General features: G+C 46.2%; 1 protein-coding gene across 9 annotated transcripts in view; it reads right to left on the bottom strand.

The window, feature by feature from the left end:
• Positions 1 to 12,999, bottom strand: part of LOC139583061 (TOM1-like protein 2) — a 40,579-nt gene that overhangs the window by 4,226 nt on the left and 23,354 nt on the right. For 4 of the 9 annotated variants that reach the window (XM_071414142.1, XM_071414226.1, XM_071413821.1 and 1 more), the window contains exons 8-15: positions 10,211 to 10,344; positions 9,839 to 9,881; positions 8,617 to 8,824; positions 7,752 to 7,869; positions 7,325 to 7,403; positions 6,143 to 6,214; positions 1,110 to 1,169; positions 167 to 209 (exon numbers count right to left, since the gene is read on the bottom strand). In XM_071414142.1, the coding sequence (XP_071270243.1) occupies positions 167 to 209; positions 1,110 to 1,169; positions 6,143 to 6,214; positions 7,325 to 7,403; positions 7,752 to 7,869; positions 8,617 to 8,824; positions 9,839 to 9,881; positions 10,211 to 10,344 (757 nt within the window). Of the gene's footprint in view, positions 1 to 166; positions 210 to 1,109; positions 1,170 to 6,142; positions 6,238 to 7,324; positions 7,404 to 7,751; positions 7,870 to 8,616; positions 8,825 to 9,838; positions 9,882 to 10,210; positions 10,345 to 12,999 lie in introns of those variants that run through there. The other 5 variants (XM_071413979.1, XM_071414057.1, XM_071414311.1 and 2 more) reach the window with 3 other exon arrangements.

The following is a 12,999-nucleotide window of genomic DNA, read 5'->3' as shown; positions in this document are numbered from 1 at the left end:
GAATTAGGTTGCCTGTCTAAACGCAGCCTAATATATCAAGTACTAAAGAGCTGATCAGAGAATTTTGACACACAAATTAAGAAACTGAATCTATGCCACATTTAATGAGACCTTCTACATGAGACATGCACAGTATCAAGTGTTAGTGCCCTGAATCCATCCATACCTTCACTCGTCACCCCTTCCTCACCATCTAAACCATCGCCTTTCTATTCAGAGGAGAAGAAATGGAAATCAGTGAATCCATAACATTTGTGGGCAAGTCTGCAAGGAGGATCACACAACCATTGACTCACCAAGATGAGTTACAGTAAATGGACATTGTTAGGAGTCAAAGTCGAAACATTAGTCTTCCCTTAGGTATTGTATAAGAATGGGTTGCAAAATTATTTCCCAAAACCCCCTTGTTTTCCTTAAATCTCAGAGTAGAATTCACAGATTTCCTCTTGATTCCAAGAATCTTCCAACAAGGATTTCTTGAGAACCAGGGGATTTTGGGGAAGTTACTGACATGTTACAACCCTACGTACAAGTTGACTAAGCTACTCACCTTCCTGACTCCTACAGGACACCATTCACAACTCAGGGAGGTCACTCTCACACAGTGCTTTTGTACTGACATTGAGGTACTTCAAGAACATGTACTTTCCACCACTGTGATGGACCCATGCTTCCACCATACTTCAATAGATCCATCCACTCTGCTATATCCCTTTTACAACAGGACCTGTGACTACCTTTCACATTCATCAGGGAGAACCACTGTAGCATCACCTGGTGTGGTGTGATATGATACAGTACCAATGTCATCTTTAGACAGGCAGGTTGTATTCTCCACTCCAATAGATTCTCTAGATTAGCATTATGGTAGCATGTGGGAGATAGACTTAGTACATCTCATAGGTCACTGTTATATCACTCTCATCATTGGTGGAAAACCATTAGTCAGATAATGAATGGATGGAAGATGGTCAACTAAAGTTTAGAACACTACATGTGATCTACCTGGTTACGTGAGATGGATAGAAATGTGACTAAAGAAAAAGAAAGGAGAGAGAAAAGAGGAGAGAGAGAAGAGAGCGAGAGAAATCAAAGTAAAGAAGTCTCACCACATCAGCACAGAGCCACTCCTCTATGTCATCCATGACAGAGGACTGCGATACGGGGATCTATGGAGCAAAGCCATGGACAAACCCAGCGGACGGCACAAAGCCACACAATAATAAACCCACCGCCACACCCAGCCAACAACACAACAGAACAAAGAAAGGACAAAAACAAAAGAAAAACAACAAGAAAAGATTCACCGGAGGCTCTTAGAGGAAAATGACAAATAACAAAAACAAAGCCATCAAACCAAAACCAAGATCAGAGGAAGAGAACAGCAGACACATGGCAGTGGTCCTCAGACAGTCCCTATGTGTGCAGGTTCCTTCATCATGTTCAACTCATTGATTTATTATGCATAGGGACAGGATTTCTAGCTGACTACATGACCTGACCAGGAAAAAAGCACAAAAAAAAAAAGAAATGGGTCCCTGGGCATAGGCAATTACCAGTTCATAGGCTATTACCAGTTCATAGGCAATAACCAGGGCCCAGAGTTTAACCTGGGTCAAATCACATGGTCAGAATTCTGGGAAAACTCTGGTCCCAGACCACTTCCCAGGTATTTATTTTGTCCTTGTTAGTTCTAATGAGTAGGCATGGAAGTTATGTAACACTGTTAATTAGTCCAGGTCATTAGTCAATTAACAGATCAGCCAATTCACGTGATTCAATAATTCGTTGGAAGGACAACCTGCAAAAACAGGGACCACCGAAGACTGGGAATGAGGACTAATGTCATAATGACACACAAGCACACACAGAGCATGAGCAACGCTGGCTGCATGACATCATGCAGTGATAGTGAGAATGGAAAGGAGAAGGTGAGGGTGGATAACATGGTTTGTGTGTCACGTGGAGGTCGCAGTGACTCAGGGTACAGTAGCAGCAATCAGGACTGATAGGAGACAGGTCAATGGTCATGAAGGCTGCCCTAACATTTGCCTATATGCACAGGTCTAGGATCAGCTTACACTCCTGGTTTAATGGTTCTGGGTAAAAGTATACACATATGCACAGATCTAGGATCAGCTTACACTCCTGGTTTAATGGTTCTGGGTAAAAGTATACACATATGCACAGATCTAGGATCAGTTTACCTTCCCCAGATCCTAACCTGAACCAATAATTAAAACATCCGTGTCACGATGTAACTGAATCCTAGCCGATCTCTTCCGATCTCCTTTTAGTTGCTGATCACAAAGATCCAAGAGGAGATACTGAGAAGTTACACAGACTAGTGGTGTTGAGAGCAGAAGACTATGATGGAGAAGAGATCATGTTCAAGCTACCAGGCATCTGCATTCACTGATGTCATATCGACAATCTAGTCTTTAGAATCTAGATTCTAACAGATCAAATTCCACTGTTGTTTACCGATATGAGAAGGACATAAACGTCTCATGCTCTTAAAAGATTCAATTCGATCTTTTGGGACTTTGACGAGAGATGTTGAAACAAAGAATCAAGAAAGGAAAACATCAACGGGTACTGTTGTGTAGGATGCTCCATACACTAGGTCACTAGCGGTGTAGGATGCTCCATACACTAGGTCACTAGCGGTGTAGGATGCTCCATACACTAGGTCACTAGCGGTGTAGGATGCTCCATACACTAGGTCACTAGCGGTGTAGGATGCTCCATACACTAGGTCACTAGCGGTGTAGGATGCTCCATACACTAGGTCACTAGCGGTGTAGGATGCTCCATACACTAGGTCACTAGCGGTGTAGGATGCTCCATACACTAGGTCACTAGCGGTGTAGGATGCTCCATACACTAGGTCACTAGCGGTGTAGGATGCTCCATACACTAGGTCACTAGCGGTGTAGGATGCTCCATACACTAGGTCACTAGCGGTGTAGGATGCTCCATACACTAGGTCACTAGCGGTGTAGGATGCTCCATACACTAGGTCACTAGCGGTGTAGGATGCTCCATACACTAGGTCACTAGCGGTAGATAGAAAACTCACTCAGAGGTAAAACAGAGGGTGAGTTACTGTAAGGGAATTCCCCACAGAGTCACGTGATCTGCATAATGATATGAAAGTCAGATCATATGGACTTTCGCTGTCTAGCTAGCTAAACTCCTTTCGAGCAACTTCACAATGTATTGTTTTTAAGCCTTATTCACAGATTCTGGTTGTTGAACATTGAACATGGTCAACAAAGTTGACATACAAAAGTATGTGTACATCCCTTCAAATTAGTGGATTCTGCTATTTCAGCCATACCCGTTGCTGACAGGTGTATAAAATCAAGCTCACAGCCATGCAATCTCCAGACAAACATTGGCAGTAGAATGGACTTACTGAAGAGCTCAGTGACTTTCAACGTGGCACCGTCATAGGATGCCACCTTTCCAACAAGTCAGTTTGTAAAATTTCTTCCCTGCTAGAGCTACCCCGAGTCAGCTGTAAGTGTCGTTATTGTGAAGTGGAAACGTCTAGGAGCAAAAACAGCTCAGCCGTAAAGTGGTAGGCCACATAAGCTCACAGAACGGGACTGCCGAGTGCTGAAGTGCGTAAAAATCGTCTGTCCTCGGTTGCAACACTCACTACCGAGTTCCAAACTGCCTCTGGAAGCAACGTCAGCACAATAACTGTTTGTCGGCAGGTTAAGGAAATGGATTTCCATGGCCTAGCAGCCGTACACAAGCCTAAGATCACCATGCACAATGCAAAGCATCGGCAGGAGTGGTGTAAAGCTCGCCGCATTAGACTCTGGAAATGCGTTCTCTGGAGTGGTGAATCACGCTTCACCATCTGGGTTTGGTGGATGCCAGGAGAATGCTACCTGCCTGAAAGCATAGTGCCAACTGTAAAGTTTGGTGGAGGATGAATAATGGTCTGGGGCTGTTTTTCATGGTTCGGGCTAGGTCCCTTAGTTCCAGTAAAGGGACATCTTAACACTACAGCATACAATGACATTCTAGACGATTCTGTGCTTCCAACTTCATGGCAACAGTTTGGGGAAGGCCCTTTATTGTTTCTGCATGAAAATGCCCCCGTGCACAAAGCAAGGTCCATACAGAAATGGTTTGTCGAGATCGGTGTAGAAGAACTTGACTGGCCTGCACAGAGCCCTGACCTAAACCCCATTGAACACATTTGGGATGAATTGAAATGCCGACAGAGCCAGGCCTAATCGCACGACATCAGTGCCTGATCTCACTAATGCTCGTGGCTGAATGGAAACAAATCCCTGCAGCAATGTTCCAACATCTAGTGGAAAGCCTTCCCAGAAGAGTGAAGGCTGTTATAGCAGCAAAGGGGGGACCAACTCCATAATAATGCCCATGATTTCAGAATGAGATGTTCGACGAGCAGCTGTCGACACACCATGGTCAACAGGGTTGACATAGAAGGACCATAATTGAAATAAATAAAGTATGGTACAATATGGAACAGTTTTATACCAATCACAACAGCAATCAATGCGTCAGATAATCAACAGTATTGTAGCTAATAGGTTTAATATGTTAAATGGGTTAATGCACTAGTGTTCAGTTTTAAAACAGGACTACTATGCTAGTTGTCTTTAAATATGTTTAGTATATTATCTCCACTGAACAAAAATATAAACACAACATGTAAATTGTTTGTCCCATGTGTTGGTCCTAAGCTGATTAAAAAGCATGATCATTACACAGGTGCACCTTGTGCTGGGAACAATAAAAGGCCACTCTAAAATGTGCAGTTTTGTCACAACACAATGCCACAGATGTCTCAAGTTTTGAGGGATCGTGCAACTGGCATGCTGACTGCAGGAATGTCCACCAGAACTTTTGCCAGAGAATTTAATGTTAATTTCTTTACCATAAGCCGCCTTAATGTCTTATTAGAGAATTTGGCAGTACGTCCAACCGGCCTCACAATCGCAGACCACGTGTATGGCGTTGTGTGGACGAGCGGTTTGCTGATGTCAACGTTGTGAACAGTGTGCCCCATGGTAACGGTGGGGTTATGGTATGGGCAGGCATAATCTACAGACAACGAACACAATTGCATTTTATCGATGGTAATTTGAATGCACAGAAATACTGTGAAGAGTACTGTGAAGAGTAGTTTTTAAGTATCTGTGACCAACAGATGCATATCTGTATTCCCAGTCATATGAAATCCATGGATTAGGGCCTAATGAATTTATTTAAATTGACTAATTTCCTCATATGAACTGGAACTCAGTAACATCTTTGCAATTGTTGCATGTTGCGTTTATATTTTTGTTCAGTGTAGTTCAATAAAATGTATCTATAGACCGTTAGCTTGACAATGCATGTGACAGAGATGAGGATACTTTTCGCTACACAGACGTTTGAACCAGGTCGAATCAGCAATAATGATACTGTTGACAACAAATCTGATGTCAACCATAGAAATAGAATCCCTTTTAAAATGGCCGCCGGTCTATCCATTCTAGACTGACTGACTTGAATGGGGATTCCTGTTCCAGTGATTATATTTCTATAATGTCAACAGCCATGGCAACTTAACCCCTGTTGTGCAGCAGTAAAGTATCTGTACCTCTCCTGGGTTTAGTGTGTGACTGTTAGACATCAACTGTTTGTGACTGATGAAAACCCACACCTGGCCCTGGGGACCAAGCAGACCTTTCACGTCATCCATGAAGGGAGGATGAGAGGACCAGGACCAACAGTAAGAGGGACAGAGTGAAGGGAGTCCGCATTTGTAACAGTAGGTAGGTGTGTGTTTGTATTCAGAATATGCATAACAACTCAGATTCACCAGCTCAGAGGTCCTAGGAGTTTTGATTCCTTTCAGATCACACAAGGACAAATGAAGATTCTAACAGCTTATTTATTCATCATTGTGTGGGTATTGTACAATTGAAGGAGTCTGGCTTTTTCTAACGTGTCTCCATTCTACTGTTGGCGTTAGCTGGTTAGCAGTGCTGGGATATGGATTGTCAGGGGGGGATGGATGGTGACGAGGGTGCCAGCAGTGTAAGTGGGGATATGGATGATGGGGTGATTGGACATAGGGGGAGGACACTGAGGATGGAGTCCTCACCATTCCTTGGGTAATAAGCCAGCTGTCTATGGGCAGCTCCAACTCTGGGTTATCATCCCCTATGACCCTCAGCTGAATCAACAACAGAACAACACCTTACACAAGATAGAAGATAGATAGAGGAAGCCCCAGACCAGAGCAACAGAGCACAGAGAGGAAACAGAGAAATCAAATGCAATGCAACAACCCAGACTGAAGAAACGATGGGGAGAGGAAAGGATGGGGTAACAAACGAGAGGAAAAATACAGAATCATTCCAATTAAAAGGTGAACGCATGGGGAAAGGAGGAAGAAAATAAGGATAGTTTGAACTTTGTACACTCAGCTGATCACTGAACCCCAGACTGGCAGATACATTCCATCTGAGGCAATCTCAACTGGCACTGGAGGGTGAAGGGTGTGTGTAATCGGTGTGTGTAATCGGTGTGTGTGTGTGTGAGAGAGTTTAGATTTCATAATACTTTATGTCTGGCCTTACAGGTGTAGAACCTGATTACAAAGTGCCTTGTTAGTACTGACTGACTGTGGTACAAGAAGTGGAATGAAAAAAATGTATACAAGAGTTTTGACAATTTGAAGGAGAAAAGGTGACATGAAAAAAGTGGAATTCAATAGCATGGTTTCCTATGACCTTTGACACCCATAACGTGACAAAATACTGTCTTACAGAGAGCAATGACGAAGACAAGAGGAAAAAACAACACCAAACACTACTGAGGAATGACAGAATGACCAAGTAATGGGAGTTTTTAGTTTAACATGTCTAGAGAGAGCATTACATGTAGCTCTTTAGAATACCTAGTTATACTAGACTACAAGCCATGCGGTAGTATGCGCTTGTTACTCCAACAGTGTAGTTCACCATACAGAGCTGGCTAGCCATGGTCTACTACTGTATTCATCTGGTATTACTCCTGGAAAGTCAGAGGCTGCATCCCAAATGGCACCCTATTCCACTACCTTTTGACCAGGGCACTATATAGGGAATAGGGTGCCATTAGTGGTACAGAGAGGAGGTCAACTAACATCACACTACAGGCCATCACATGCAGAGAGAGGAGACCATGAGCTGAGAGATAAACGTTATCAGCCATTTTAACAGCACGGCAACCACACTCTACACTTCATTGTGGGGGGATGTAAATCTAAACTACATCCTCCAGCATGCTTTGGTGCACTCACCCCTCCAGTGGCGTTCTGTTGTCTGACGTCCAGAGCTGAGGCAAGCCCACCCAGGGCTCGAGGGTCCTCGTACTTCACACTGACAACACACACACACAGAAAGAACAAGTTAGAGCCCGTCCCACTATGTGGCATGGAGATGGTTCTGGAAGGCTGAGAGTGGCTAGAACAGGAATGGGCAACACCACATTCACAACTCTGGTCCTGGGGGACAGCATATTGCAGGGATTTGTTCCAGCATACCAGATTACATTGATGTTAGTTTAACTAGAAGACTATGATAAATAGATTTTATTAATCAGGTGTGCCATTGCGGGACTGTGACCAAAAGCCTGCACACACAGCAGTCCGAGTCCGACAGGATCAAAGCTGCAAATCCAATGTAACAGGGTTCTAGAAGTTTGGAAGTGGGAGAGCAAAGCCATACTTCTTGCGTTGATCTGCCAGAGAGCTGGTTCTGGTCTGAGCAAACATGTCAAAGTCGTCTCCAGGGTTGTGGCCCGACAGAGAGGACAGGGTACCACTGACACTATCCCCACCCACATCTGAGAGAGAGAGAGGGAAGGGGAGGAGGGAGGGCAGAGAGAGGCAGAGAGGCTCAGAGAGAGAGGTGCAGAGAGAGGCAGAGGTGCACAGAGAGAGAGGCAGAGGAGAGAAAAGAAAGGAAGAGTTGAGAGAGGGTGTAAAGGGGGTTGTGGGGAAGAGAGTAAAATAGATGAGATCTAAATGTCCACAACGAGTCATCATCCTGCACCAGTCCTCTAGAATCAACGACAGTCATCATCCTGCACCAGTCCTCTAGAATCAATCATCATTCAGAAGCACCTCTCAAACTCCACTCACTGTGTGTGTCCCAAATGGCACCCTATTGCCTATGGGTCCTGGTCAAAAGTAGTGCACTATATAGGCAATAGGGTGCCATTTGAGACGCCAGCGCTGTAGCGCAAAGGAGCATATTCTCCCCCTTTTTCTCTGTCTCAGGCCTCAGCCAGAGCATAGTGCCATGGAGTGCAGCAACATCATTTAGGCTAACAGAGGAGTCATTTACAGAGACTTATAGAGCAGGGCTTATTTCCCATTAGAGCTCTGATTAGAAACCTTCTTACACTCCACTGCCCTTGTGTGTGTGTGTGTGTGTGTGTTTGTGTGTGTGTGTGGCTGCATGTATGGGCGGTGTGTTGCTTGCTATGGGCTATGCATCATTACAGTATAGCGTACCTAGCATCTGGTGCATTTGTATATAGTACACAGAGTATCATTTATGTTCCTATTGAACCATTCCCCATCCTTACCCAGGCCGGCGAGCTGAGTGGACAGAGTTAAGGGACCAGAGGTAGGGTCTTGGATCAGGGTCCGGGCAGGGGAGGCTGTAGCCCCAGCCCTGGGGGCGGTCACAGGGGGGATGCTGGACGGGGGTGTGGAGGTGGCTCGGAGGCTGACCACAGCGGGCGAGCCTGGCGTTAGGTCTATCAGGTTGTCCTCTGTGGCTTCACTCAGCATCTGGAGGGAGACAACAGAACACAGTCAACACACACACAGCGGTGGCTTCTGTAGAGAAAATTAACAGAGGTAGGAGGATGGATGGAGGTAATGGAGATGTGTACTAGTCCAACACATCACTGTCCTCTACGTTAGACTATGGACAGCAGAGGGCTTTACAAGAGAGAGAGAGAGGGAGGGAATATTCTAGTTCTCTGGAACAACAGCACTATATAAAAGGTTCCATGTGAACATGTGGTATGGTCCAATAGGAAGGTCCATAAGTGACAGTAGTAAGACATGTTTCAACATTCTCCTCATTGACTCTATTCATCTCAAGACTGAGCTGGGATAGAATGGAGTGCTGCCATACTTGCCTCCATTAGCTGACCCCGACACAGAGAAACAGAGAAACACACAGAGACAGAAAACTGCTATACACATGCAGCAAATCAGCCACAAACACTGACAAATCTAAATCATATCGCATTTTAGAAAATACATAGAGAATGGACTGAAACAAATCAGACAATCAAATCAAATATTATTTGTCACATGCTTCATAAATAACAGTTGGAGACTAACAGTGAAATGCTTACTTACCTTCCAAACAACACAGAATATAACAAATTCTTAATATAATAACAAAATTGTAGCACGAGGAATAAATACACAATGAGTAATGATAGCTTGGCTAAATACATGGGCTATCAGTACCAATCTGATGGGCAGGGGTACGAGGTAATTGAGATAGATATGTACATATCGGTAGGGGTAAAGTGACTAGACTACCGGATAATAAACAGTAGAAGCAGTGTATGTGATGAGTGTGGAAGTGTGTGTGTGGCAACAGTGTGCCTGTGTGTACGTGTGTGTACGTGTGTGTGCGTGTGTGTGTGTGTGTGTGTGTGTGTATATAAAGTAAGCATGCGTGAGTAGAGTGCTGTGGTGATCACAACAAACTGACAGATAGTAACATTAATCTCCACTCCTGTTGAGTTGTTCATAGATGTATAGATCAGTGAGATAACTCACCCCGTTATTCTGAGCCGCTCTACCCGACCGGTACCTCTCATACCTGCAACACACCACAAGTCCTCGTAAAGAACACGTAGGCATTGGCATCAATCATACATTTACATCATCTATAAAACAACATGAACGGAACGCTTTGACTTTTTGAGACCATGGAATCTTTAGTAGAAGTGTATATCCAGATAGGTCCCCCGAGGCCTAAGATGTTTAACTGTGTTCCTGTAGGGCCTGCTGGAAAAATGTGCTCCACATGCAACATCATGTCACAGCAGATATCCTTGTTCACCAGTGGACTTTGTGTAGCTGTAAGCCTAAGAAGTAGAGTAAGCCTAATTGTGTGTGTGTGTGTGTATTGTCATGCCCATGTATTACCTCTCGTATCGTAGGAAGATGTTGTTGAGGTCGTCGTTGACGTGCAGCAGCTCCTCTGTCACCTCCTCGTTGGAGACCCGGGAGATCAGCTCCACCACCCGCTGCTGCATGGCCCTGCACGTCCTGTTCAGCTCCTACACACACAAACACGCACAAACGCGCACAGGGTGAGGACAGGGCATCACTGATGGAAAGGTGAGTCTGTCTCTCAGAAGGTGGATGACTAGAATTCTCTCAAACAGGTCTCTAGCCAGCAGGTCTCTAGCCACCATACATGTCCATCATTAGACTCAGTTGTGTTACTTAGTAAGAGAAATCACAACAACTACATTTTATTTATTGAATCACAGTTTAACTGTATTAGTCACCTCATAAAACAGTGGAAAGGTCACCTGATTCAAATACCCATCTATCACACCCTCAGTCACTGCCTGGTATGGCAACTGCTCGGCCTCCGACCGCAAGACACTACAGAGGGTAGTGCGAACGGCACAGAACATCACTGGGAGAAAGCTTCCTGCCATCCAGAACCTCTATACTAGGCGGTGTCAGAGGAAGGCCCTAAAAATTGTCAGACTCCAGCCACAGTAGTCATTGACTGTTCTCTCTGCTACCGCATGGCAAGCGGTACCGGAGCACCAAGTCTAGGTCCAAGAGGCTTCTAAACAGCTTCTACCCACAAGCCATAAGACTCCTGAACAGCTAATCAAATGGCTACCCAGACTATTTGCATTGCCCCTCCCCCTCATTTACACTGCTGCTACTCTCTTTTGTTATCATCTATGCATAGTCACTGTAATAACTGTACCTACATGTACACAGTACCTCAACTAACCGGTGCCCCCACACATTGACTCTGTACCGGTACCCCCCTGTATATAGTCTCGCTATTGTTATTTTAGTGCTGTTCTTTAATTTACTTGTTACTTTTAATTACTTGTTACTTTTAATTACTTGTTACTTTTAACAAGATCAGCATCCAGGGACAACTTCAACCTACACCAACTGTCACTTAAGCAAGTACAGTAATATTTGTTGTTCCCCTCTCCTCACCCCTAGAGTGGTGGTACTACTCCCCCTAGAGTGGTGGTACTACTCCCCCTAGAGCAGTGGTACTTCTCCCCCTAGAGCAGTGGTACTACTCCCCCTAGAGCGGTGGTACTATGGTGGTACTACTCCCCCTAGAGTGGTGGTACTATGGTGTTACTACTCCCCCTAGAGTGGTGGTACTATGGTGGTACTACTCCCCCTAGAGCAGTGGGACTACCCCCCCTAGAGCGGTGGTACTATGGTGGTACTACTCCCCCTAGAGTGGTGGTACTATGGTGTTACTACTCCCCCTAGAGTGGTGGTACTATGGTGGTACTACTCCCCCTAGAGCAGTGGTACTACTCCCCCTAGAGCGGTGGTACTATGGTGGTACTACTCCCCCTAGAGTGGTGGTACTATGGTGTTACTACTCCCCCTAGAGTGGTGGTACTATGGTGGTACTTCTCCCCCTAGAGCGGTGGTACTACTCCCCCTAGAGCAGTGGTACTACTCCCCCTAGAGCGGTGGTACTACTCCCCCTAGAGCGGTGGTACTACTCCCCCTAGAGCGGTGGTACTACTCCCCCTAGAGCGGTGGTACTACTCCCCCCCCTAGAGCGGTGGTACTACTCCCCCCCTAGAGCGGTGGTACTACTCCCCCCCCTAGAGCGGTGGTACTACTCCCCCCCCTAGAGCGGTGGTACTACTCCCCCCCCTAGAGCGGTGGTACTACTCCCCCCCCTAGAGCGGTGGGACTACTCCCCCTAGAGCTGGTGGGGTACTACTCCCCCTAGAGCGGTGGTAATACTACTTCCCCTAGAGCGGTGGTACTATGGTGGTACTACTCCCCCTAGAGCGGTGGTACTATGGTGGTACTACTCCCCCTAGAGCGGTGGTACTACTCCCCCTAGAGCGGTGGTACTACTCCCCCTAGAGCGGTGGTACTACTCCCCCTAGAGCGGTGGTACTATGGTGGTACTACTCCCCCTAGAGCGGTGGTACTATGGTGGTACTACTCCCCCTAGAGCAGTGGTACTACTCCCCCTAGAGCAGTGGTACTATGGTGGTACTACTCCCCCTAGAGCGGTGGTACTACTCCCCCTAGAGCAGTGGTACTATGGTGGTACTACTCCCCCTAGAGCAGTGGTACTATGGTGGTACTACTCCCCCTAGAGCAGTGGTACTACTCCCCCTAGAGCAGTGGTACTATGGTGGTACTACTCCCCCTAGAGCAGTGGTACTATGGTGGTACTACTCCCCCTAGAGCAGTGGTACTACTCCCCCTAGAGCAGTGGTACTACTCCCCCTAGAGCAGTGGTACTATGGTGGTACTACTCCCCCTAGAGCGGTGGTACTACTCCCCCTAGAGCGGTGGTACTACTCCCCCTAGAGCGGTGGTACTACTCCCCCTAGAGCGGTGGTACTACTCCCCCTAGAGCGGTGGTACTACTCCCCCTAGAGCGGTGGTACTACTCCCCCTAGAGCGGTGGTACTACTCCCCCTAGAGCGGTGGTACTACTCCCCCTAAAGCGGTGGTACTACTCCCCCTAAAGCGGTGGTACTACTCCCCCTAGAGCGGTGGTACTACTCCCCCTAGAGCGGTGGTACTACTCCCCCTAGAGTGATGGTAGCCTAGTGGTTAGAGCGTTGGGCCAGTAACCCGAAAGTTTGCTGGATTGTATCCCTGAGCTACAAGGTAGCTGAGCTACATGCCCCTGAACAAGGCAGTTAACCCACTGTTCCCCGGGTGCCGAAGACGTG

The sequence above is a fragment of the Salvelinus alpinus genome, chromosome 1, assembly GCF_045679555.1.
Source record: "Salvelinus alpinus chromosome 1, SLU_Salpinus.1, whole genome shotgun sequence".
NCBI lineage: Eukaryota > Metazoa > Chordata > Actinopteri > Salmoniformes > Salmonidae > Salvelinus > Salvelinus alpinus.
The sequence above is the reverse complement of the archived record's forward strand: the minus strand, read 5'-3'. Positions and strand labels throughout refer to the sequence as shown.